A 27043-nucleotide genomic window follows, 5' to 3' on the forward strand; every position below is an offset into this window, starting at 1 on the left:
AAGAAGTGGGATCTGATTTTTCCTAGTTATAGTAATGGAATAAGCAAGCAAGAATCACTTCTTTCATCCCACTAAATAAACGTTTCCTACATGTTGACCTCACAGCTGAGCTTTAAGAGCCTTATAAAGAGGTATCATTCAGTTAGAGAAACTAGAACTTCAGTTATTACGACATGGGCTGAATGACTACCCCACTACAACCTTGAGAAAGCTTTGTACGCTAAACTAAGAAATTCAAGAGACAATTTGGAGCAATGGATCTGATGCAAAGTTAGATAAACAAGTTTGCAACCTTTAAAATTAATCTGGCCTTTCAGATGGCTCTACTTCATCCATTACAAAACCCTAAAATCTCTACACAATAAATTAATTCTTTTCAATGTATTTTATTGTTTCCTCTATGTTAGAGAAATGATATTTGGATCAAAATAACCTATGTAATGTTATTCAGAAGTGACAAAAGCTTGGGAGACTTGATAAATCAAAGGATAATTGTTTAGAGAATAGATAATTCAAAAGGGAAAGCACAGGACCTTTAGAAAACTAACAGTGACCATGGTAAAAACTCAAAAGGAACAGTGAGAGCTCCTTTTATAAACCTGTGTTATGAAAATATTTCACTGGCAGATTCAATTCAAAGGCCAGTGGTTCTTAATCCTGCCTGCACATTAGAATCATCTGGAAAGCTTTTTAAAAATAAAGTATTTTCCTCATCCCTTATAAACACCAACTTGATTATCCTGAACAGAGTCTTGGACATTTCTCTGTTTTAAAAGCCTCCCAAGTAGTTCAATTGTATGGTCAGGGTTGAGAATCTCTGCTACGGGCTACAGGTGAACACCATCCGTTAATTGTCAATTTTCCCAAATGTCATAGAAATGCCTCTCAATAAAAAGTAGTTATTGAATTTGGCTGCGTTAGTCATTCTAATTACAAGATGGAATTTGAGGAGACTATTTGAAAAGTCATTCCTTCTGTATTTTTGTATTTCTTCTTTTTAGTACTTAAAACTTATATTTGAGCTATCTTTTGCTTACAAAGTTCAAAACCAACCTTGAATTTTTCAGCCTCATCTAAACCAAGAGGAGAAGTCTGTAGATGATCTGTAGTCACCACCCTACGGAATGTTCCACTAGGGCATTGTGACTTTCTCTTCATCTTTGAAATTACGCCTCTAATACCATGCTACTAGGTATTCCATTAAAAATGCCTCATTCATTCCAATGCCTTTCATTTTCTCCTCTTTTGAGTAACTCATGTATTCATTTATTCATTCATTCATTCATTGAATACATATTAATTGAGAGTCTACTGCATGCTAAGCACTATGAAAGGGACTCAAGTTTCAGTGGCCACCAAAAACAGACATAGTTCTCCATTTCAGAGAATTTTCACTCTAATGAGACAACATAAATTGAATATCATTCAGATGCCAAGTTGCACTGTGATAATTAGTGAAAGAAGATCCTGGTGCTATGTGGATATTCTATGGAAAATTTAATCAGGAAATTTGGGAAATCTTCTGAAGAAAGTATCAGTAAAATGGAACCCGAAGGATGAATAGGACTTAATGTATTAGGAAACTTTCAGGTATCATGGTATCTGGAAAAAAGTAAGAACTAATTTTAATATAATTATGGAGAAACCATGAGGGTTGTCATGTTTATGATCTGGGAAGCCCCTGACAAAGAAGTTACATCAAAATTAAGAGTGTGTTTGGAATAAATGACCTTCCTAACTTTCTACTTTGTCTTATATTTTTGACATTCAGCTATTTATCAATAGATGCGACTTTGCAGCGGCTGGAGTCACATTCCTTCTACAATTTGACTAAAATGACTCACATGTAAGTATGATGAAAAGTACAGCACAAACCCAAGCCACTGCCACTCTTGGCTGACATTTTGGGGTTCTGGATGGCAAGTAACAGTCAAACTATGTGGATGGGACGACCATATGGGGAGGCCCTTAGATTAAATGGGTTTGGAGAAGGACTCAGAGAGCCTAGCCTTCTAGCAATGCCCAGGCAGAGAAGTACAACCATCTTGGACCTTCCAGATTGATCCAGACACCAGCTAAAAACCAACCAGTGACCCCAGTGGATGCTACAGGGAGCAGAAGAATCACCCAATTTAGCACTGCTTAAAATAGCGAGCTATAATAAAATGGTTGTTATTTTAGCCACTTATTTTGTGATAATTTGATAGCCAGAAGAAGTGGCCATTATATATCAGTTATCAATGGGTAAAAGACATTGAGGATTTGTAATAGAAAACTATAAGAACAACAAGTTTCCTTGTGAATTATTGAGAGTCCTGAGTGGATACAAATCAGTTTTTACGAGTTTTAAACTTCAGCTGGGATATTGTTTGGACCCAAAAGTGTGCATCTGATAAAGATTTATACCTGTAAAGTGATGAAACACTGGCCACTCCCATCTTCTATTTCATTTGCTCTGTCAAGAAGCCAGCAGCATATAGATGGTTGGTGTTGTTACTTACTCCTATTAATAATAACTACTAATTACTGAATGCCTTTTATGGGCAAGTACTCTGTTATAGTGCTTCACATTTACTATCTTACTTAATTCCACTATGCAAATGAAGATGGTAATACATGCCTAACAGGACTTTTGCCCAAGTTTACACAGCTAAGAAATTTCAGTCAGAATTTGAAACAAGCATGTCTGCCGCCAAAACCAATGCAACCCCATCATATCTCTTTAATAAAAGCAGAAATAATTTTTTTTAAATGTTGGCCTCAGAAAGATGTTTTTACTTTTATGTAGATTTTTTAAAAATCAGAAGTAAATAAAAATTCTACAACTAGGTAGATAAAATGTGTGTTTTTTGGCAGATAGTATAAGAAGACTTAATTTTGCTGACTCACTAAATTGAGTCCAGTGGATTTGTTGGAGTTTTCAAGAACACTAGTCTCAGTCCTGATCATTATATAAGCATGAAAGTAACAGTATGTATCTTCCAGGCAATTTGGAAAATCACTTTTATAATGTTCTATTTCCACTGGCTAATCTGCTGATAAGCTTACATTTTCCTCAATCTGCTTCAAAAATCTGAACATTCATAAACTGTATTTGAATTGATATCTATTATTTTTAACTCCTCAATAAATTAAAAGATTCATCAAAATCATAAATATCACCTTTCTGTTATAGACTATTTTTCCCTAGTTACATAATGGATTGTTAGTGGTAAAATACTTCATTGATAATTATTAAAGTAGACTAATTAAGATTTTTTTCATTGAAAAGCCTTGATAATGTAGGAAATAACATTCTGTTAATTTATAGGTTATTACTGGAAAGTGAGTGCTAGTCTAAAAATCAGGACTTTAAAAGCTAAAGATCTAATATATACTAAGAACTTTGAAAGGTGTTATAGTTTTTGACCCAGTAATTCACTTCTATAAATTTTCCCTAATAAAATAAACAAAGGAGTGAGAAAAAGATTACATAAAAAGCCATTTGTTTAGCTAAGAGAACGGTTTAATAGGAAATACTGAGTGACCATTAGAAATCTATTGTCACAGGCTATTTAATCCTAGAGGAAATGTTTTTGATATAATGCTATTTAAAAAAAAAAAAAAAGGTATACTTACAGAGAACAAAAACTGATTTTCTTTGAATCATGGAATGATGGGAGATTTCACAGTTTTACTATGAATGTGTTTAAAAGTTTTTACATTGTGTATGTATTATCTTTATAGTTAGTTGAAATAAACTTTTTAAATGTTAAAGTTTCCTGCAATATACATTAATCTTGAAATTAATACTTGATGTTAAAATACATAAGTGATTTGTTATGTGATAAAAGCCTACCATAAAACATTACTTTAAAATTAATTTATCTAATTCTTAGTCCCTGTTTTCACTTTGGTACTGTATGGTGCATACAAACAATGGAATATTATTCAGCCATAAAATAATGAAATCTTACTATTTACAATGACATGAATGAACGTAGAGTGTATTACGCTAAGTGAAATAAGTCAGAGAAAGACAAATACCATATGATTCCACTTATATGTGGAATCTAAGGAACAAAATAAGTGAACAAACAAAATGAGAACAGACTCATAGATACAGAGAACAATTGTTGATTACCAGATGGGAGAGGGGTTGGAGGTTGGGTGAAAAAAGTGAAGGGAGTAAGAAATACGAATTGGTAGTTACAAAATAGTCACAGGGACATGAAGTACAGCACAGGGAATATAGTCAATAATATTGTAAGAACCATGTAGAGTGCCATATGGGTACTATACTAAATGGGGGGAATCACTTTGTAAATTTTGTAAATGTCTAACCACTATGCTGTACATCTGTAACTAATACAAAATAATATTGAATGTCAACTCTAATAGGAAAATAAAATTTTTTTAAAATTTAGCCAATGGAAAAATAATAAAGTATTTAAAGTAACACAATTATGGCTTTGCCAATAATTACGCATCTTGTTTTTAAAACAGTTAAATAATTAGGTTTGACTTTTCTATATCTCTCAGAGCACATGGTAAAATTGCACATAGTAGATATCCAACAATTATTCATTTCATTTTAATGAATCTCTCCTTCCTCTACTCACCAGAGTGAACAGACCTAGTGAGAGTCAGCAGGGCCTGCCTCCTTTTTTTTTTTTTTTTTTTTAATTTAACTATTGGCACTTAAAAGCAGACAAAAAAAAAAAATTGAAAATCAAAATGAAGTAATCATCAAAAAGAAGCTGGGGACTGGCCGAGAACTAGTTTTGGCTCATGTTCTTGTTCAGTTTTTTGTTTTGAACAACATAGTCTTACACATTATTGTGTTTGTATTTCTTAAAAGTCCAACTGTGCGGACTGGGGCGGCTTCTCTTTGCTTCTCTTCAGAGACCTCATTCTAACTCTGTCTGTTTGCCCTGCGTGAGTCTGAAGCTTCCTCATCTCCCTTGGCCCCATCTAACTTTGCAGGTGAAATGCTAACCCGAGTTCATCATTGCCCTCAATTTGTCACCCAGCTTGGTGTGCTTTTCACTCATGGACTGGGGATGTTTAGGGTGTGGGCGAATATCCCTAAGGCTGAGGATCACAGTCAAATGCCATGATCTAATGCCTGTTGAATAACTGAGGTGGGAAAGGGGGCATAGGACAAGGGAAGGAAATCGGGAGTTGGAACGTTCCTTATTGAGAAGGGCTTTAAGCCTTCGTTTCCCCTTTTTGCCCCTTTCCTCCCAACCTGAGAATGACCTTCTCTCACCTTGCTGATTTCCCAACTTCTATGGGTTTAGGCTGGGCTACTAAGTGCCCACCATGCTGCCAGTTGTTTTAAGCAAATTTCTCTATTCTTGGCTCTTATTAAGAATTAACAAATGTTTCTCAGAAGAAGAAAAAAAAAAAAACCAGAATCTAGACACATGATTAAATGAACTTAATGTATGCGAAATTATTAATCTGCTGGTTTGTGAAAACACTGCACACTGGGCATCGATGTTATACTTTTCATCTAAATGTCCATTTTATTCAAAATCCAATAAATAGTTCTGTTAGATGATCTTGAAACATTAAAAAAAAAAAAGCTATATTTACAATTAGAAGTCTTAGGTTAAGGTCCAGGGTAGGTTGTCTCCAACTGTATAACAGATCAGTCACTTAACCGTTCCAAACATGTCTCCATCATTTTGTTCACAAAATGAGGATGATGTTACCTGCTTCACTTAAGTCAGTTCTGCAATTCCCTCACTGGTAGAACTAGCCCGAGTGATAGGAGGTACGCCCTGGTGTTCCCGGCTTCCTGGCAGTATAGCTACTCTCCTACATGCTTGAGCCATAACTGCTTACTCAGAATTGTGTGACTCAAAGTCACGCTCCCAGGCAGCTTGGAACTCATGCAAATTCGAACTCCTCTTTCACCCATCTCTTATCAGAGGTTCTGTGGGACTCATCTCTATTCCTACTTGCTTACTATCTTTGAAAAGGTTATATCAGCTGCATTCACTTTTGACATTGTCTTCATTTAGCTAAACTACAGGCAGTCCATGCCCCCTCCCCTTCCTTGCTTCAGCAGAGATTTTATTTTTCTAGCTTTATTAAGCTCTAATTGATGTATAACATTGTGTAAGTTTAAGGTATGTAATGTGTTGATTTCATATATTTATTTATTGCAAAATGATTACAACCATACATTAGCTAACTCCTCTATCCCATCCCATAATCACCATTTCTGTTTTCTGAGAACATTTAAGATCTCTCTTAGCAACTTCCAAGTATATAATATGGTATTATTAGCTATAATCACCATGCTGTACATTAGATCCCTAGAATTTATCAATCTTATAACTGCAAGTTTGTACCTCCCCACCCTTGGTAACCACCGCTCTAGTCTCTATTTCTCTGTGTTCAGCTTTTTTTAGATTCCATATATAAGTGATATAATACAGAGTTTATCTTTCTCTCAGCATAGATTTTTTTTTTTTTTTAAGTCACTTGTGAGCAAATGTTGAGCTGCCTTCTTACCTCAGAAAGTGGCTTCTTTTCTCTGGTGTTTTCTTATGACATCCCTTGTTCATCTTTCCTTTACCTCTTACATGTTCCCTCAGAAATCCATCTCTTCTTTTGTGTCTCCCCCTCTCTCCTTGCAGCCTCTCCCTCCACTTTCTTCTCTCACAGCCAGTGGGTAGGCTGCAGCCTCATTTAATAGGCAGTGGCCACAGCAGTGCTCTATTTCCCATTCACTCACCACCTCTAAAGCTAATTCAGTTGGGCTGCACTTCGTTTCACTGCAGCATTCTTTTGGGCCACTCATTCAAGTCTGCTTGTTCAATAATGGTTTCTTCTGGAACAGTTTTCCAGACTGCAAACCACACTCAGACCGTGTTCAAACTCTCCTCTCTGGTTTACACTTGATTGTCTCTGATAGCAGTGAACCTTTCTCTCCATATGGAAAGCTCTGGCAAGGAGTTTATTGCTCACCTCGCAGAGAGAACATGGCCTTGACTGAGTCTGATGGCCGCTCGGAGGAGCAGGGAAGGATACTGCTAAGATTGTGTGGTAGGGTGGCCAACCGTCCCAGTTTACCGGGACAAAGAGTTCCAAGGATACAGGGCTTTTAGTTTCAAATCAGGACAAAGGAATAAACCTAGTTTAAAGCGGGTCTTTTCATGCAGGGTCTTAGCAAAGATCATGATGTATTAAGTTAGGATTAGTGGAAACAACGAGGCAAAGATTTTCAGGTGAGGCGTTCGAAGAGTCTTGGGATATGAACCAACTGTTGATACTTTCTGTTGAAGCACTGATGGGTCTTTCAAGAAGTTCCCGTAATGAACAACAAAGTTATTTGCCTGGGCAAAAGTTATGCTAATGAAGACAATGCACCAGTAAGGTTATCTGAATATAGACAGTTAACAGAGGTGGGGGAGGGGGAGGGTGGTTTCTGCTCTAAGACATAAGTCCATCCCCTCTTTTCCAAAGTCAGTCTCACACTCCTTAGTCAAAACACCAAGCCTGGCATCCTGCTGTTGTTGTGTTTTCACATTTTATGTGAACACTGAGGCACCTCCACCCCAAGTGCCTGATGGGACAGACTCTTGGCAGAAACGGTCCTTGGGGTGCCAGGTAAATGTGTATTTTTCTCATGAACATTTGTTAAACCTGATTTATGTTGTTTCATCTATGATAAAAACATACATGGATGTATTTTGGTGAACGTGCTCTTTGTAACTTTTACAGAGAGATTCGAAACACCAGAAGTTTGGCTTACATAGACCCTGGTGCCCTAAAAGAGCTGCCTCTTCTGAAGTTCCTGTAAGTATTAACTGCTCTCCAATCTCGTTTTATAATTTTTTAAATTTTCCTAGAGAATTATAATGCCATTGTCTGCCAGGAATCTCCCAAGGATGATGTGGACCAGAATCATTTCAGTGGTATATGGGCTGGGGCAAATCATATCCTGTGGTTCTCTCCACCCTTTCCCATCATTGTGCAAAGTATCAAGCAAAATGATCCACATTTAAAATATCTACCCAAAGTCAGCATCTAGTGCTGGGTCCAGACACCTGCTCCAAGAGACATGAGGGGCAAAACACAATCATGTATATGTAGTCTTTAAATGAAATATAACAGAACAAAACAAAACAAAACTCTGAGATCCCACTGGCCAATTTTATTAGAAAATGAATACGACAACATTACGGTGACTGTCACACATTAAAAAAAAAAAAAGCTACAAAGGGTAAAATCCAATCTCTTGGAGGTTGAGGGGACAAAAATGGAAGGATAGCACTTACTGTTTTGCTTGGGTGACATCTAACCATAACCTCCATGACAGCAAGGGAACACAACATTTTTTCTCTGTTGCGTCTTTACTGACTAGCACAGAGTAAGTGCTCAACAAAAATGTGTTCCATGGATGTGTATGTTTGGCTTCATGTCCTCTAGGCACCAGCTGGAAGAATCTTTCCCTTCTTCTCTTCTTTCCAGCTCATGTGCATTGTAAAAAATTAGAACGTAAAAATGTTATGAGAAAAAAAAAATCAAACTTAATCCCAATACCCAGGAATAATTGGTATTAACATAATTCATTTCCGTCTAGGGATTTTAAATAAAAGTATATATCTACATATACTTTATGAAATAAGCCTTTAAGGATGAATAGAAGTTATCCAGGAAAAGAAGTAGGTTGGGGTAGAAGAGAAATACAGGTGGATGGAAAAGCATGGGAAAGACACAAAGGTACGGAACCACATGGCTTATTTGGGGAACTAAGAATAGTCATCTATTGAAGAGGTGGAAGGGGGAGATGATGGGAGAATAGAGAAGGATATTGATGGGGTTATGTGGCTAAAGGGATATCTGGGAAGTAATAAAAACTTATGGGACAAGGCAATCACTCCTTTGTGGAATCTGTTTTTCAATCAATCAAAAACTGTTTGACATCATAATCCCCTACTATGTGCAAGGCTCTTTGAGGAACATGTAAGACAGAAAAACATTGTCCTTGCCTTCAAGAAGATTACAAGCTAGTTGAGGAAGATACTATAAATGCAATTGAAAAGTTCCTCCCTTACAGGAGAATAATGATAAGTGACAAGAGACAGGTACATACATTACTTAGGGGTACAGGTAATTAGAGGAGACATTAAAAAGGAAGTGAGCTTGTTTGGGATTTTGATAGAGAGGTCTTTGTCCAAGTCCCTAATCTAGCATTTCCAGCCTTTTACTACATAGTTCCCACTTAAGTCTAAATCTTGGGTTCCCTCAATTCTCCTATATGAACAACTGTTACAATTGAACTAGTTTGTTTACTATTCTTCAAATACGCCTTATGGGATCTCATCTCTCTTTTTGTTATCTGCAATGTCTCGTTTGCTCTTTTTGAGACCCCTGGCTCCTGCTTCCGCTTCGAATCCTATACCTTCCGCTCCACAGGGAGTCAAGTCAGAATTTGCTTTAGAAGGTACATCAATGAACTAGAGTTTTTTCTACTGGAAGACTTTCTTTAAGGTTTTACTGGTGGTGTCTAGGTCTCACACCATACCATGCCAAACCACTCAAAAAAAGTCTTTGCTTCCTCTATCTAGAACATTCTAGTAGCTGCGACAAATGTTAAAATAACTAAATCCGGAGGCATCAGGAGCCTGAGAAGTTTTTTTGATTCAGGCTGTTCTGTGCACATCTTTTAATCTTGACATTTTGCCCCGATGACAAAAATTTTGCAAAGTGAAGATATTTTAACTGATTTCCTTCCCTGTCTGGACATATTTTTTAAATAGTACTGCTTCCATGGTACTCCCATGTGAAAACCATTCTTGGCAAAATAATGAACATAATATAGTGTAGAGTTTGAAAGAGAAAGCTTGGCTTAACATTAAGTAATTATACTGTCTTCCTGCTCCATCCTTCCCTTATTTTGTGTATATATATATATATATTAATATGTATTAAATATAGATAGATGGGGGAGGGAGGACAGACAGACAGACAGACAAAAGGAGAGAGAGAGAAAGACCCGAATTCCTATTTCTAGAAATCCTGCTTGATTCAAACAATCCCACATTCTTCTAAACAAAAGATGTTTTGACATTAGTGGACTGGATTATATTCTTGCACCTTGAAGGAGCATCATCTCGTCCAGGGGTTAGAATTTGCCCGTGATCACTCAGATATTTAGTGGAGGTGTTAGGATTTGACTCCAGTCCAATTTCAGAATGCATGCTTTCAGCTATTATGTTATTCTACTTCCTATGTATTAATTTTCTTACTTAATTTCTGTTCTTTTTTTCCTTCTTTTTCATTACTTTAGTGGCATTTTCAACACTGGGCTTAGAATATTCCCTGACCTGACCAAAGTTTATTCCACTGATGTATTCTTTATACTGTGAGTATGCATTCACATGGTGTTTGGCAATATTTTGTTGGTCAATGACAAGGAATGGAGTGCAGCCATGGAAGTTCGTTGAAGCCCAGTGAAGCAATTGTTTCAGGAAGGAAGCAGTGATCAGCAGTGACCAATACATTGATGGATGAATAAGGCAAGGACTGAGAAATGGCCACAGGGCTTAGCAACGAGGGGCACTGGCGACTCTGACAAAGACAGCTCCAGGGGAGTGCTGTTGGTGGAGAAGTCTGGTTAGAGTGAGCTCAAGAGAGAAGAAGCAGAGAGGGGGAATGAGAGAGTGACGATACAAATTCTTCTTGAGAAGTTTTACTATTAAAAGGGAGTAGAAAATGTCTCAGTGGTTGGAGGCTATTAGATCAGCAGAAAAAGTTTGTTGTGTTTTATTTTTAATGATAGAAATTATTGCATGTTTGTTTGCTGATAGAAATGATTACATAGAAGGAAAATTTGGTGAGAATGATGATACTTTATTTTTCATGTAGTTTTTAATAGATTTTCAAACACTTGCCCAAGTATCATCAAGTTTGTGTCTCTCAACTACCTTTTAAAGTGTAAAAGGAAATTATAATTTTTCCATTCTGCAGACAAGGAAACTAAGGAATATAAAACCTAAATGATTTTGTTTGAGCAGAGTCACAAGAGTCATTAGTGTTGCTTAAACTACTTCCTGTGGCTCCTGATTGGTAGACATGTGCTCTTTTCTAAAATCCATAACACAGTCAACTGTCCCCACGACACAGTCAATTGTCTTACCTAATTGTACAGAAGTGAAAAGGTGTATGCAGAGAGAGTTACAGGCTGAGTTTATACTACAGAGTGAACAAAATGTGTAGTGATAGGATTCAAACCCTTGGGATTTTGCTAGAAAAAAATTGACCATGCTTCTTTGCTGTAGAAGAGCTCAGTTCAAATTATAGTATAGTTGGTCTTCCAATAACTAGACTGGCACAGAAATGTTCTCCAGGAGCATTTGCCTGGCAGTGTTTTGAAAGTGGAGGACACTTTAGAAATACTCATAAAAGGAAATCCATTTATCCCATTCTACCAACCCTTTTTAAAGGTTCCATACCCTTAGAAAACTCTAGTTGCTATGGACAAAGTACTTGATGCAGATTCATAAGAAGTCTCTGAGACCTCCATGCTCTGCTTGTAGATGAGAATTAAATCAGGGACCTCAGCCCACAACTAAAACTCACTCACTTGCTGTGCATTTAGAGCTATGAGAGCGTGTCCACCTAGAATAACTCTCACCACCTCACTGGACCTCTGAGCCACCAGCGGTGAAGAGGGATCAATGAAACTTAAAAAGAAACAAAAACAGAATAGCATCGGGTTATTTATTGAAGTACATATGTGCCCTAAGGGCCCAGCTCCAGAATACTTTCTTTTCTTAAGTGTTTTTTTGTCCCTCTCTTGCAGTGAAATTACAGACAACCCTTACATGACTTCGATCCCTGAGAATGCTTTTCAGGGGCTGTGCAATGAAACCTTGACACTGTGAGTATTGTTATAATCTTTCCATTCTGCAAATGCCAACAACTGAATTTGGATTTGAGCTATTTTCATATTTTCATAGGCCATGCAAGAACGACACTACATTATAGTGTGTGTTCTGTGGTCTACCAAGAGTTTCACATAATTGAATAAGTGTATTGCCTTATGGTATGGTGCTCTATAGACGACAAAATGGTTTAGGTAACAAGACAAGAGTATATTCCCTTATAGAAATGGTCAGCACACTTTATTTGTACAGAGCCATTTAGGTTTTACAGACCACATCACTTTTGTGGCAAATGCTCAACTCCATCACTGTAGGGCAAACACAGACACACACACAGTACATAAACTCATGAGCATGGCTATATTCCAATAAAGATTTATTTGCAAAATCTGGCAGTGGGCCAAATGTGGCCTGTAGGCATTATAATAATGTATATTCTAGTATCTCCACTGGACAGGGGAAGAACCTGGAGTTAAAGCAAATTTAAATGACTTGTCCACAGTCGCTGAGTTAAAAAATGGTGTCACTAAGGGCTTTTCAGACTCTGCAGTCACACTTTAACCCTGTCATCATGAAGTGTTATTAAGCTCTTATAAAGGGGTAGTGAATAGTGCGGTTTGACATCATTTTTTCAGAGTTTCAATGGTTTCTGCTCTTTTGGTGTTCAAAAAGAGATGTGTTGTCAGAGAAGTTCACAAAATATTCCAACCTCTAGGACTTTCTCCATAGTAGAACATTTCCATTCATCCCTCTCCTTGAAACGTGGGAGGGCTCTCCTAAAAAGACAAGAGACTCCTTCTCAGCCACCATTTCATTTGACAGCACGGCAAAGACCTGGAGTCAGACTGCTCAGCCCCAAACCTCAAGGCCATTTACCTCTTTTCCAAAGGTTTCCATTGAACCATTTACTACTCATCATATGGAAACTCCATTCAACTTCTTTACAGAATATTATCTTCACATTTTGTCATTTCTTCCCTAAAGACTCATATCCCAAGTTACCCTCTCAAGTGAAAGCCGCTCATTGTCGCACACTTAGCATGGTGCCCAGTGGGCATTTTATAAACATCTAGATGAGGGAAATTCATATTTCCTGAAATCTAGAGATAAGAATGGCATGGCTTGTCCATTATCTTTACTGATGATTATTTTTACATTTCTGCAAAAGTCCTTGATTCTTTGAAGTTCATGCCCAAAAAACTATAAATGTGAAAGGGTATGTGTCCAATGGCAGAGTTTTTACCCATATTCCCAGTAAAATAGAGTTTCGATCAGTTCGTCATCCTTTTTTCTTTCTTTGCTATTTTTTCTTTTCAAGCCCTACTTGTCTAATAAGAGTTTTATTTGCTGTCTAAAATGTTATTCCAACAAAGAACATTTTTATTGTCTAGGACTATGGACAAAGCTTGGGAAAATAGAAATATCAAATATGTAATTCTCACATCTTCATAAAATAACTCTAGTTCACAATAAAATAAAATGGTAAAATAAAATAAAATATAAAATAAAATAATAAAAGAACTATCAGTGCTTTCTCAGTCTCTGTATCTAGTGTTCCTGTGCACTGCAGTACTCACCCAGGGCACCTTAGTAGGTGGAATTAAACTCAGTGTGTAATTATTCAAAACAAAACACAAGCAAAAACAAAGACTACCTCTCAGTCCTCCACAACTACACAGGATAAATCCAAGTTTTCAGGGCACTCCTCTTAACGTGGCCATCTCATAGTGTCCCTCACTGTTAAATACATAACATTTCATCCTCCCAGCAGCCTGTCAATTAGGTATTATTATCATATTTTTACAGACAAGAAAAGTGAGGATAAAAGAGGTTGAGAAATTCTCAAGATCACCCACTGTGAAGTGACAGAGCCAGTTCTAATTTCAAATTTAGAGCCTCTTTATGCTATTTACTGTGTTACCAGAGTTTATAGGTGATGGAGTGCAGTAGTGCCGAGTTCCCCTGCACTTGCCACTAGCTGTGCCTGACTGTGGTCATGATGCTTCCTCCTATCTCATGGCAATAGCTCCTAATGACGCCCAGGTGGGAACCAGAGTTCCCACAGCTGAGGCTCCTTCTCCTCCACAAAAGGGTGTGTGTTTTCAGTGAGTGGGAAGAATCGTTTTTGAGGTCACAAATCCTGATTCCTGACAGCCTCTGCATCGACGTGGTTTTGGCAAGTCACCTGTATGTCTCAGTAATTTAACGAGGAAATACAGGTGATAACACTTTAGTCCAGCCTCTAGAATCACTGTATGAATTAATTGGTTGCAGAAATATAGCAACAAAATAAAACATAAAATTTCCACAAAAAGGCATGGTCTAGCTACTTTCTTAAATTTGTCTTTGAAGTTCAATTTAATTCACCACTAAGCATTTAATCTGTGATAAGCTCTGGTGTGGGGGGGGGGAATATGAATAAAATACAAATGTGAAATAGCATTTTACATAGAAAAATATAAAACTTACGCATTCAGGTGAACAATGTCCCTAAAAGTGTGCATCTTAAGAAACTGTAGCTATTCCTCCATTGTTGGCATTGGATTAACCATTACCTGAAACTCATGTGTTTTGAGTAGATGTGGAACATTTTTTAAAGGTCCTTAATGGTAGCAAATCTTTGCTTCCCAAAGTGAATCTGCTTCTGAGCAATAGCTTAAAGTTACTAGAAGCTAAGTCTGGATAATGGGGATTAAAACTGAGAAATATTATTCTATGTCCCAAATAAGATATACTGTAACATTTTCTCATGGGGCTCGTGTGTGGGACCTGAGAACCTTCATGCACATACTGAAGAAATGAAGCCCAACCCCAGAGAAAGGCCAGCACCACCTCGTATAAGTGACTGATTTCTACTCTCTCTGTTGATTATAGGAAACTATACAACAATGGCTTGACTTCAGTTCAAGGACATGCTTTCAATGGGACAAAGCTGGATGCTGTGTAAGTCAAGGATAGCCATAGAAACTGCTATCTTTCCCAGACTCCCACCACCAGGAAGGGCTGTCCAATGGGGCGGAATTCTTCTAGAGATAGTTCCTACCAGAGCATTTCTCAACTACATAGTATGACCAAGACTTGGGGATGATGTTAAAGAAACTTGGCAAGAACCAGCTTTAGTGGACACTTAAAATGATGCCACTTCCAAGTCCCAAAGCCTTTATCCTTGATACAATGGAGAACCATGGTGTCACCTTCAGTTATTTTGTAGGAGTGTGTGTGCATGTGCACATGTGTGTGTGTGTGTATCAGTGCCCATCTACTATGTTCATGAAGTAAAGGAGTATCATTAACTCCAAAGCTGTTCAAAAAGTAAGGATTTCCTTTTAGATTTTTCTTGACATGTCTTCAGGAAGGGTGTGTTTATATTTGATTCACTCGGAAATAGCTGAAAATCTATATCTAACATTTGCCTTCCCCCCTCAAATAAATAATGCCTAAAACAGAATGTTGGCAGAAAGATAGCTATTGACATGGGTTTCTGTCTTTGTCATACCTTTCTATCAGCTCTTTGTGGTCCTCAGTATCTATGCCAGGCATACTATGTGTCTAAGAGCTTGCGGACTGGTCCGGCTGTACTGGTGTATGTTTTAACCTTATATCTAACGAATGAAAATGAGTCTGTTTCCCACGGTACAATACTAGTTAATTTGTAGAGAACTCTCACTACGAAATGACAAAATCATACATTAAAAAAAATATTTTTTCATAGCTCCAAGAGAGAGAAATAAACTAACAAGCCAGAAGCTGAAACCAAAGTGGTAAATGCTCACATAGGGTGCAGTTCCTTTAGGGGTAGCTGCCAACATCAGTATTGCCAGGAGACTAGGCTTTAGTACAGTGAGAAGGCAGTGGACATGATGTAAACCCGAGACTCCTAGATTAAGCTGAGGAAGCTGGACAAGTGGTGCCATGCCAAGTAGTACCTCTTGACTCTTCACAGAAATAAATGCAGATCTCTACAGAGGAAAGAATCCTAATGCAGGCTCCCAGGTCTTTTTTAAAAATTAAGACTAATCAGATATGAGCTCACAGTCAAAAATCACATAGGCGAAAAAAAAAAATCATGGGTAACAATCCACTGAAGCAACAAACAACAGATTTTTGTGTTCGGTTTGTTTTGTAATTGAATATTTTTTAACAATTATATATTTTCAACTCCAGAAGTTCTATTTGCTTGTTAGAAAATTTACCTGTTCATGTTCAACAATTTTGTTGCTCACTCATCTTCATGACTTTTTTTCCTTTAAACATTTTATGTATAGTTATTATATATTCTAGAAATGATCACTACAAAATCTGAGGGCTTATACTTCTAAATCTATTACATCATATCGTACTTCCCAAACTTTTGTTCTATGCAAAACAAAAGTCAAGAACTGATGCTATGGAGTACCTACAGCAATCCTCTGGCCCAGTAGTCACGTTTCCATTTGAAGCCCAAAGTGAACACATGGCTTTTTTTAAAAAATGTGTTTAAAAACAACAACAACAACAACAACAACAAAATCATGGCTCTTTAAATATGATCAAGCTATCTAGCGGCCAAGCCAAAGCCCAAACCTAGATCCCCTGGTTCAAGATTCTTCCTTGTGCCCTGCTGGGATTCATTGTTGCTGACTTACCAGCCACCACCAAAGCTTGGACACCCAATCCCTCTGCCACTTGTTTCTCAGACGGGAGAATGAGGCTCTTAGCTCAGTCCATTAAAAGCAGGAAATAGAGAAGCTAAAATACCTTGCAGCTGGGAAAAGTGGACTCATGTGAGAGAAAGGAGGCCACTCTAGATTCAAGGTATAACCAGTAGGAGTTTCAGAGGACAGTCACACACACCAAGCAAAGTGTCATTGGCCAGTGAGGACCTTTCTTTACCAGTGCCACCAAAGCCACCAACTCAATGAGCTTCCAAGTAAGGTCTTTTGACCTTGGTGAAAAGGTTAACATGGCAAACTGGTATTAAATTCAGAGAACTAGGATTGATGTTAGGCCATGTATGTTGACCATTTCACTTCAAAACAGCTCATACTTATTCATAATTGGCCTGCTGGTCATGCTTAAAGAACTCCATAAAAACTTTAAAAGATTTCCAAAATGAATCTTCTAAAATTAGAAGACTCTGCTGTGATAAGTGGATCTCAGTGTAAGTCTAGTAGCCTGTTATGGCTTTGGCCATAAAATCAGTTGCAAAGTTTAGAGACATTTTTTATTGGAAAGAGAAAACTAACAAAGAATCAATAATTTTTATCTCAGGTTACCTTCTTTTGTGGTAAGAGAAGAGATAAAGTGGGGTGAGGGAGGGCAGTGTTCCCAAACTATGTTCTTTGAACTTTCTTTCCATGATAAATTAACGGGTGTTACTTTTAAAAGGTTCTTCGTGACCTTATAAAGTATTCGGGTAAACTTCTCTAGTCTTTTAAGAGAACAATCTGAGTTACTGCTGCCCATGATGAGAATAGCATGCAGAATCTCCCAGGGGGCTTCTGGTACCAGAAACATCTCTCTGGACTGCTATTCCATAAACTCTTTTGAGGAGACACTGCTCAAGAGGATTCTTTTAACATGCCACCTTGTTGTGAGGCAGGTAAATTTAGCAAGTTTTATTGCGCAGGTGGTCTGTGTAGACTCTAAGAGCTCATAGGAGTTTCAGGGCATCCGGTGGACTTCTGAAATTAAGCCCATGAAGAGATTCTGTACGGAGACGCTCAGCAGTCCCACCAGCTTTCTCCTCAGGCCATATTGTGGGCTCTGTGAGAGGCCAGAGAGTTGTTCTGTTGGTGGCAATGGATTTTAATTTGCTGGTCCTTTGAATTACAGTCTGTTCCAGCCATTGTAACTATCCCTTGAAACATAGGAAATAATCAGTGAACCTAGTTTTCACCCTACTTTCTGGAAATTTTTATGTAAAACATTAAGGTTATTTGTAGGAGTTTGATTAAGTGTGGGAAATATTTCTTTTTTGATATTAATTTCAAGTATACAGTACAGTGGTTACATGTATATAAATAACGAAGTGATCCCCATGATTGCTCTGGCACCCATCTGGCTCTACACACAGACATTATAATAATATTGACTATATTTCCTATGCTGTACTCTATGTCCTCATGACTGTTTTGTAACTACTAATTTCTAACTACTTCTTCATCCCTTCACCTTTTTCACCCAGTCCCCCAAGTCCCCTCCCCTCTGGCAATCACCAGTTTCTTTTCTGTATCTGCGAGTCTGTTTTTATTTAGTTTGTTCATTTCTTTTCTTCCTTATATTCTACAAATAAGTGAAATCATATGGTATTTACCTTTGTCTGACTTATTCTATTCAGCATGATACCCTCTAGGTCTATCCATGTTATTAAAACTTATAAGAGTTCAATTTTTTATGGCTGAATAACATTCCATTGTATATATGCACCATAACTTTATCCTATTGTCTATTAATGTGCACTTAGGTTGCTTCTATATCTTGGCTATTGTGAATCAAGCACTGCCATGGACATAAGGGTACATAGATCTTTACAAATTAGTGTTTTGGTTTTCTTTGGATAAATACCCAGAAGTGCAATTGCTGGGTCAAAACGTGTTTCTATTTTTTTAATGTTTTGAGAAATCTCCAAACTTTTCAATAGTGGCTGTACCAATTTATAATCCCACCAACAGTGTATGAGGATTCCCTTTTCTCCACATCCTCACCAACATTTGTTATTTTTTGATTTATTGATGTTAGCTATTCTGACAAGTGTGAGGTATTATCCCATTGTGGTTTTAATTTGCATTTCTCTGATGATTAGTGACCTTGAGCATCTTTTTGTATGTCTATTGGCCATTTGTATTTCCTCTTTGGAGAAATACCTACTCAGGTCTTCTACCCATTTTTTAATCAGATTGTTTTTTGTTGTTGAGTTGTATGAGTTCTTTATAAATTTTGGATATTAACCTCATGTCAGATGTATCAGAGGCAAATATCTTCTCCCATTCAGTAGGTTGTCTTTTCATTTTTTTGATGGTTTCCTTTTCCATGCAAAAACTTTTTAGTTTGATGTAGTCCACTTTGTTTATTTTTTCTTTTGTTTCCCTTGTCTGAGGAGGTATATCAGAAAAAAAAAAATTACTAATAGCAATATCAGAGAGTTTACTGCCTATATTTTCTTCTAGAAGTATTACGGTTTCAGGTCTTACATTTAAGGCTTTAATCAAGTTTGACTTTATTCTTGTATGTAGTGTAAGAAAGTGGTCCAGTTTCATTTTTTTCCATATATCTGTCCAGTTTTCTCAATGCCATTTGTTGAAGAGGGAAATATTTCTTAATTAAGAATCATTCATTTTTTGATTTTTAAAAGTCTAGATCAGAGTTTAGCAAACATTTTCTGGAAAGAGCCAAATAGTAAATATTTGGGGTTTTGTGAGCCATATTATCTTAGTGACAGCTACTTCACTTTGCCACTATGATATGAGAGCAGCCACATATAATACATAAAAAATGAGCATGGCTGTGTTCTAATAAAACTTTATTTACAAAAACAGTCAGCAAGCAAATTTGACTGGATGGTCATAATTTGCGAACCTCTGGTCTAGGTGAAGGTATTACATGAGTATGACAATCGTGTAATGAGATAGGTAATCTGTTTCTCTCAATTCCTGGTAATGGATAATGGGCAAGCATGGGATAAAGATGAGAAGTATCTGCATAGAAATATTTTTGGATTTGAAAATTCAGATCCAATCATAATAGAAAACAAAGTTCTTCTTTTGTTCCAATCAGTATTTTGAATCCAAACTTGAATCTTTGCTCCTATTATAAAGCAATATTCTATCTATTCATCATTCTACCTAAGTTTCTGATTACTGATTGATAGAAATTTTTCTTAGCTTAAAGTAAAAGGTATCATGTAAATTCAAGGTTAAGTCAAGATGATCATGATGAGAAGGCCTGGGACTAGAAGAAGATAAGAGTTGAGTTGTAGATGGTGAAGGTAGATGTCAAGTTTCCATGAAATAATGTTCACTTTGTGATTTTAACATAGAACTGATACCTCTGATTGCAATGCTAATTGTGATTTTAAACTAATGTAAGCACATCCAAATCTTACAATTATTCTAAAGTGTTAAAAGATTGCATGTAGCATGTTAGCAATTTGGTAAATTTTCAACAAGTGTGTTCAAATATCTTAAAGTTTGAATTTAAACAATATGTCATCCAAAAGAAGAATTATTCCCCATCATCCACTTCATGCCGATTTACTGAAATTAGCAGATTTGACCTCATTTAGACCCATTTTTGTTAGTGTAACTGAAGAATACGATTGCAGCCAAGTTGGACAAATTTCATATTGACAACAAGTATTGATGCCTCCACAACAGTTGAGTAATTAGTTAAAAGTTCACTGAAATTATGACAGATGTGTAAAAGCACATGGTCTTGTGATCTCACATGGAACCAAGCGCACTGTCATCACTCAGAGGTAAAATTAATAAAAACGCAAGCATCCTTCGTTCGACAGAAGTTGAACTGCTCTCAGTCACAAGTTAAGTCACACATTCATTCTTTGGAACATGTTTTCCATCCTCTCCACGCAGTCTGGTGTGGGGATACGCTCCTTGCTCCTTATCTCAAAATGCCTAATTCTCTGTGTCGTATTTTCTATTGTCAAACTCTAGTAACTAGCTACTATCTGATAGTAAACACTTAAGTAAGGAAAAAAATATCATTTCGATGTGCTAAAAATGTACCAAAACACTAATCATTATAAACAGAGAAATCAACACAATTCAAGTGCTAATTAGCATCACTTATTCGCTGATTGGAAGGAAAACACTGCAGCTTTAAGCACTGAGAAAAAACAATGATAGAGAAAATTACGGATTAAGTAGCCTATTATTTCTCATTGGTTAAGTATTTGAACAGTGTGTAGGATATGCTCCCAGGCTGGCTTTTTCCTATTGAAAGCTTATTTCTGCCTGTTGAAAGCTTGAGCATTTTCTCACCTGTGACTGTTTACAGACAAGTGTCCTGATTTCTGCTACCAAAAGGATTTCCATAGAGCAATGAAGACTGAGCAGGGTTCCCTTTAATTTTCCAAATAACAAATGCTGTGGGAGAGAAACACTGCTCTCCACCGAAGTATTCCCAGAAGTGTTCCCAGATGTGTTACCTGTTACCTTAAACAGATCCCAGCCCAACCGTCCCCTAAAGGGATTATGGACATACAGGCCAAAATTCCATCTCGGAGCCAAAATGTGTTCTAAAACTCCCCAGAAAACAAAGCTCAGCAGCGACCACAGCTTTCCTCGCCACAATGTCACTCACACTCCTCCCTCTGATACAGGTCACTTCCTCATCCAAGCATAATATAGAGGGTTATGTAGTCTAGCTAGGAGTTACCAAGCAACCGGACTTCCATTTACTCTCCCAGCATGTTTTTATTGAATGGCTGCTATGTGCCAAGAGTGAGTCCAATGGGGCAGGATGTGAACCATATTGGAACTAATAACACTGAATAATATTGGAACTATAATACTGAATTCTTCGACTGACTGTTTTTCTCCAACTCATTCCTCACCATCTTCGTTTTCCTGACCATGATGTTCTTCTTTAACTGTGAGATGCAATCACTTAAACCAAGGCAGGGTTTCTTAACAATCCTCCACCATATGAAAAATCTGATGTATCTTTTCTAGGAAGAACTTCATCTCTTCCGGGAAATTCTCAAAGAAGGATAAGTCCTCCAAACAATGGAAAGGCATTGAAAACACACACGTAGCAGTGTCTATATTATTATTTTTAAAGGAAGCATCACTTGCTTTCTCATAAGGGCTTCCCAGTATTTGCATTTAGAAATCCTAAATTTCAAGAAGTCTTTCCTTTCAACTCTGACTCCAAGACTTTCTACTCTATTTTAAGTTCATTTATGTTCATCTTATCCTTGCAGCAGATAGTATAAATGATTACACCCTTATAAAATAATTATTGCCTGAAGTAGTTACCCATATAGCCTACCAAGATTTGTGATCGACTTACTCAAGCTGGTGTACAGAATGTGGATTCCAGAGGAATCAGGCTAAGTCATGTTCAAGGAAATCAGTTTAACTAGACCAACATTCCCAGTAAACGTCACGTGATAAATGGAGCTGATGGAAGCACTTTCTTCCTGGCTATTAAAGCTTCTGTGGATGGATTTTCCCTTCCCACCTCCTTAGATGGAAGGTAGTATCAGCAATCTGAACCCAAAGTTAAAAGCTAAATAAGGCAGCCCTCCACACTACTAAGGCAGTGATAGTTTCATTTTTAAACATTTAGTTATCTCTAAGAGGTGAAGTGTCCAAATAACTGTGTTGGTTTTAGAGAACACAGCCTCCCTCAAGACCCAGTTCATCTCCGTTCAAGTTGACTGCGCCCTCTCTCCATCCTTTTTCTCCCCTCCTGGACTCTGGCTGGCTTTCCCAGTATGAAATCTTCTACAGCATTTCTGGTAAACTGCAGTGCTTATCAACCAGACTCCTTAATCCTTGGGGGCATATTGAATAACAGATGAAAACACTGCAGAATTGGACAAGCAATTATTTAGTTCTTCAATTTCTAATGATTAGAGCAAGCCGCTTTTCACTCGCAGCAGTTGGAGATGGTGAGAACAACTGAGATGAGGTCACACCAGTCATTACTTGATTTTCAGCAGTCTGGGAACAGAATGTGATCAATCAGCAAGCGGCATGGCTCAAAGAATACAAAAGGAGACATGAACCGGCGCACTAAACTTAGCTGTCTTTCTACAAAATCATGCTGTTCGAGAGCTTCTCTCTGGTTGTTTTCTCCAAGGTGGCTCTTGCCTGCTCTGGCTATCACTGATGCAGACACAGTGGGTTGAAGGAGAATCAAACAATGATCAAATCATTCAGAGCCTTAGGTGATAGTCATTCATCCAGAAGGCACACAGTTTAGCTGCTATGGCACCTTAGTTGGGCCTCGTACATATATGAGATTAACTAACCTCACCATTTCAGACTTAACAATGCCCTGGAGGCTTGGTGTCCAGCCCCACCAAAGAGGCTATGTCTGGACCGTGCCCTAGTAGCATTGTAAGCCAGCTGTCCTGTCACGGCCATCGAAAAATCATTGGCTACCACACCATATACTGAGTCTTCTAGTCTTTCAGTTTCCATTATTTTTTCCCATAAAACAACCGCATATGTCCACCTAAGAGTTTAGCTTTGCCAACCTTACTATTTTGGAAGACAGGTGCATCGATTTTTTTATTTACTCTTTCACACATTCATTCAACAAATAGTTAGAGGGGCATTGAACTTTGCACTGGTGATACAGCAACAAATATAAGCGTGCTTATATTCTGACTGTAGACAGAAGATGAACAAGTGAGCGAATAAAAAAAAGAAAGATGATTGCATATTGTGATAATGCCGTGAAGGAAATAAAGAGTGTGGTTAGAAAAACTGGTAGTGGCTACTTTAGGAGGTTCTTAACCTCAGTTTGAGAAAAAAACACAAAGAATCACAAAATCTATATCAGTTTATGAGCCGTCGTCGTGTGGAGTTGAAGTACTTACTTGTCATTTGGTCAATCTCTCATCCCGCCCAGGAGAGGGAGACTTCATTGGTGGTTGGTAAACTCTTCTTCCTCCAATTGCTCCCGTAAAAACCCACGTCCGGCTCTGAGGCTGTCATCTCTTATTCTAAGCAAGTTGCATTCTTGACAGAAGACTGGAGCTGCTGGACCAGGCGAGGCTGAGGGCCGGAACCTCAGGAAGCACTGCTCCTGCCTTTGCCTTCTGAACAGCAGCAGAGGCCTCCTCCTGTCAAGTCAGCCGCCAGTGAAGGCGCCCTCCCTCTCCTCAGCTGAGTCAGAGAAAGAGAAGAACAGCCTCTTAACTACGAAGTTTCTCCGTAAGGGCTCTGGGAAAGGAATCCTCTGGACCAAAAGTCCTCATCTTACACTAGTATCATTAACCATCATCCTTGAGAATTTTCCATCATGAAAAGCATTATCCGTATCTAAGCAGACCTCTTAAGGGTCTCCGCTGTATTCATTTTGCATCAACAGATGACCACTCACTAACTCTAGGATTGACTAGGTTATGCGGTTATTGTAAACACGTGTAAATTGAGATAACTTATAACAAGGATATATATGCACTTTGTTTCTTTTAGGACAAATTCATTCTCTAAAAAAGCTAGGAGGGTTGGGAACCAGTTTCAAAATCCTTGGAAGCTTTTATCCATTTGGAAGTACTTTTGTTTCAGAATCATTTTGTATTAAGAAGAAAAAAAAAAACAGAATCACTTTGTGACTTAAATTGCTTAAAAGATACTTCACCCTCAAATGCCCAATGTGTTTTCAAATGGAAAGATCAACATACTCCTTCCATAAAAGATATACTTTGTCATCTTATCTGCATAACCTGCCCCTACCAAACAGGATTGTCAGAGAAAATACAGGCCACCCAATTCAGTTCAAATTTCAGATAAATAACAAAGAATTTCTAGTGTAATAACTGTTTCAAAAATTGCATGGAAAATACTTATACTAAAAAATTATTCACCGTTGGTCTGGGCTGTATTGTTAGTTGCTAAATCTGATAACCCTGTCCCAAAGAAGAGATCTGAATCTCTGAGAGTCTGCATCACCCCCCACCATCACCACCTTCATTCTGTTCCTGATTGTAGCTCAGTCTTCGAAAAGAAATGGGAATATGATCAATACCGAGAAAAAATTAAATTAGTTCATATTGAAGAGGATTGGAAAATATAATTGCCACCGGCAAGGTAAAAAGGTAATTAGGCAACTTTTGTAAAATTAGATATGCAAACTGGATCATAAACAAGCTCACTTTCAAGGACTTCTACCACAATTAATATGTATAAACTTTGCACAATTGAAACCTAGAATGTTTGCGTACTTAAGCCAGAAGAAGGTAATTCTTTAATTTCCAAATTCTTAAAAATCAGTTAATAGCTGTGGGGGACCATGCTCATGTGTAATTTTGGTATTTATATTAATTTGCTTAACCTCACCTAATTCATTCTCTCTCTTTCTCTCTCTAGTTACCTTAACAAGAATAAATACCTGACAGTTATTGACAAAGATGCATTTGGAGGAGTATACAGTGGACCGACCTTGCTGTGAGTAAAATATACGAAAGAACATTTCAGTCTTTTTTTTTTTCTTTTCTTTTCCTGGAGGGGAGGGAGGCATTAAGAGGAACAGCCGATGTCCGTGGGTAGGAAACGTTATTGTCTTGAAAAGAGACTTCTGCTAGTACTTTTCTGCCCGGCAGTACAGGCTATTTGGAAGAAAGCCCTTGCCGTTTGAGACTCAGAAGGCCCCACATTCCACTGTGCCATCCTGATGCCTGAACAGGCAGCCACCTTGGTGTGGGCGTTTGTGGAGGCACTCTCACGGGGAAAAAAAAAAAAACCAGACATTTCGAACAGCTGCTGTTTGTATAATTCTAAGACATGAGGTCTACAAATAGATGGAAGGCACCCTCGTTTGCACAGGAGATATATGTGAATTCGCATTGCACAATGCCTGGCACAAAGAAGGAAGAGTTTAAATGACTGTTTGGGAAGAACTCATCATCATTAGGGAAGATGGAATGTAAACACTTTTAAAAACAGCATGAGAAAAAGTACATATTTTTACATTTCCTCGAATTTACATTTCCACATTCAATTGGTAATCAAGTTTTGTAGAGTCTGTCTCCCTTGGCCTCTTATCAATGCTGTCTCCTCCCTCCCCTTGGTTTTGCCTTTAGAATCTAATCATTGAGCATTTAGTTAAGTCCTTGCCAAAATGGAACACAGCACAGGACAATCCAGGAGAGACAAAAAGAAATATTCAAATAATATTTTATGTATATTTATGTTTTTAAAAATGAGAACAAATTGTTTTACTAATATTTTATGTATCGATGACCACTATCCCTCAAGAGTCAGATAGGGACTGAGCGGATGCATCCCAAGGAAACAGTGGGTGATCCACAGTCTCAAGGACTTATCCTCACTCTTTCACTTTTAATGATTTTACTTTGCTTTTAGATTGAATGTACCCACTTACGTGGATTTATGGCCTTATTCTCTTACTACATATGCTACATATAAGAGTGACTGCTAAAAATCTACTGTGCCGCATGGGGGTTCATTGTTAACTAATGGCAAAGTACTTAAAAGTATTGTGCATTTTTCTTTTTACAAAAAGACAAGTGAAAAAAAATCTGTCGAGCTTTTCTGTGATTGTTTTAACCTGAAATATATTTTTTAAAGACATTTTTAACTGTTTTTTCAAGATAAAGGTGTATTTCCCCAATGCATGAGGAAAGTTGTTGCTTTTCTAAAGAAACTTGTGATTTGGAAAAAGCCTTTAGAAACAGGTGTTTAGAAACATTTCCATGTAGTGTGATGTTCCTGCTAAAAATTGTGACTGTCACTTATAAAAATCCTATTTTGTTAAGGTCAGAAATTAAATTTTAACCTGTTTTTAAATCTTTCCCATTAAGAGCTGAAATGGGTTTTATATCCATGTGGATAAAATGGGAAAATAAAACACCTCAGATTAGTTTGCAAAATAACTGATTGACATTCAAGAATATCAATTTCAATAAAAACATGTATTTAAATACTGAAGCAGATTGAAAGATGAGAATCCTAATTTAATAAGTACAGCCAAGCCTGCCCTATTCTATTTGTAATCATCTATCTTTTTGAGGTAACTTTTTCCATCGAGAAAGCCATTTAAACCAAAACTGAAAGATATTGAATGAGAAGCTGACCTCCGAATAGCTATATCAGAAAGGGTTACACAATGATTTTCAAAATTAGTGAAGTATATTTAATAATTTTAATTTTAGATAATTGCTTTCACTTTGGTGAAATAGTTTTTAAAATATTACTTATTTTCATCTTATGCTTTTAAATGTACCTTTAGTGCCTTTCGTAACATATGTAACATGGTACTACAGTGATATGTGTATAGAGTTCATAAATATACATGTTAAAGGTACATACTCAAATATATTTTTACTTATAATTACATGCCATCAAAATAATTTGAAGACCAATGGTGTAGACCAGAATAACTCAAAGTATGGGTCCACCATAAGACGAATGGCTTGCCCAGAATGTACGTCAAAGCACAGCTTCCTTCATGGAGAA

At 37.4% G+C, this 27043-nt stretch overlaps 1 protein-coding gene across 1 annotated transcript in view; it reads left to right on the plus strand.

The window, feature by feature from the left end:
* TSHR (thyroid stimulating hormone receptor) overlaps positions 1 to 27043 on the plus strand; it is a 98755-nt gene that overhangs the window by 54364 nt on the left and 17348 nt on the right. Inside the window, exons 4-9 of the mRNA XM_016137516.2 lie at positions 1772 to 1846; positions 7720 to 7794; positions 10292 to 10366; positions 11807 to 11884; positions 14763 to 14831; positions 24935 to 25012. Of these exons, the coding sequence (XP_015993002.2) occupies positions 1772 to 1846; positions 7720 to 7794; positions 10292 to 10366; positions 11807 to 11884; positions 14763 to 14831; positions 24935 to 25012 (450 nt within the window). The remainder of the gene's footprint in view (positions 1 to 1771; positions 1847 to 7719; positions 7795 to 10291; positions 10367 to 11806; positions 11885 to 14762; positions 14832 to 24934; positions 25013 to 27043) is intronic.

This window comes from Rousettus aegyptiacus, unplaced genomic scaffold, assembly GCF_014176215.1.
Source record: "Rousettus aegyptiacus isolate mRouAeg1 unplaced genomic scaffold, mRouAeg1.p scaffold_m13_p_3, whole genome shotgun sequence".
Lineage (NCBI taxonomy): Eukaryota > Metazoa > Chordata > Mammalia > Chiroptera > Pteropodidae > Rousettus > Rousettus aegyptiacus.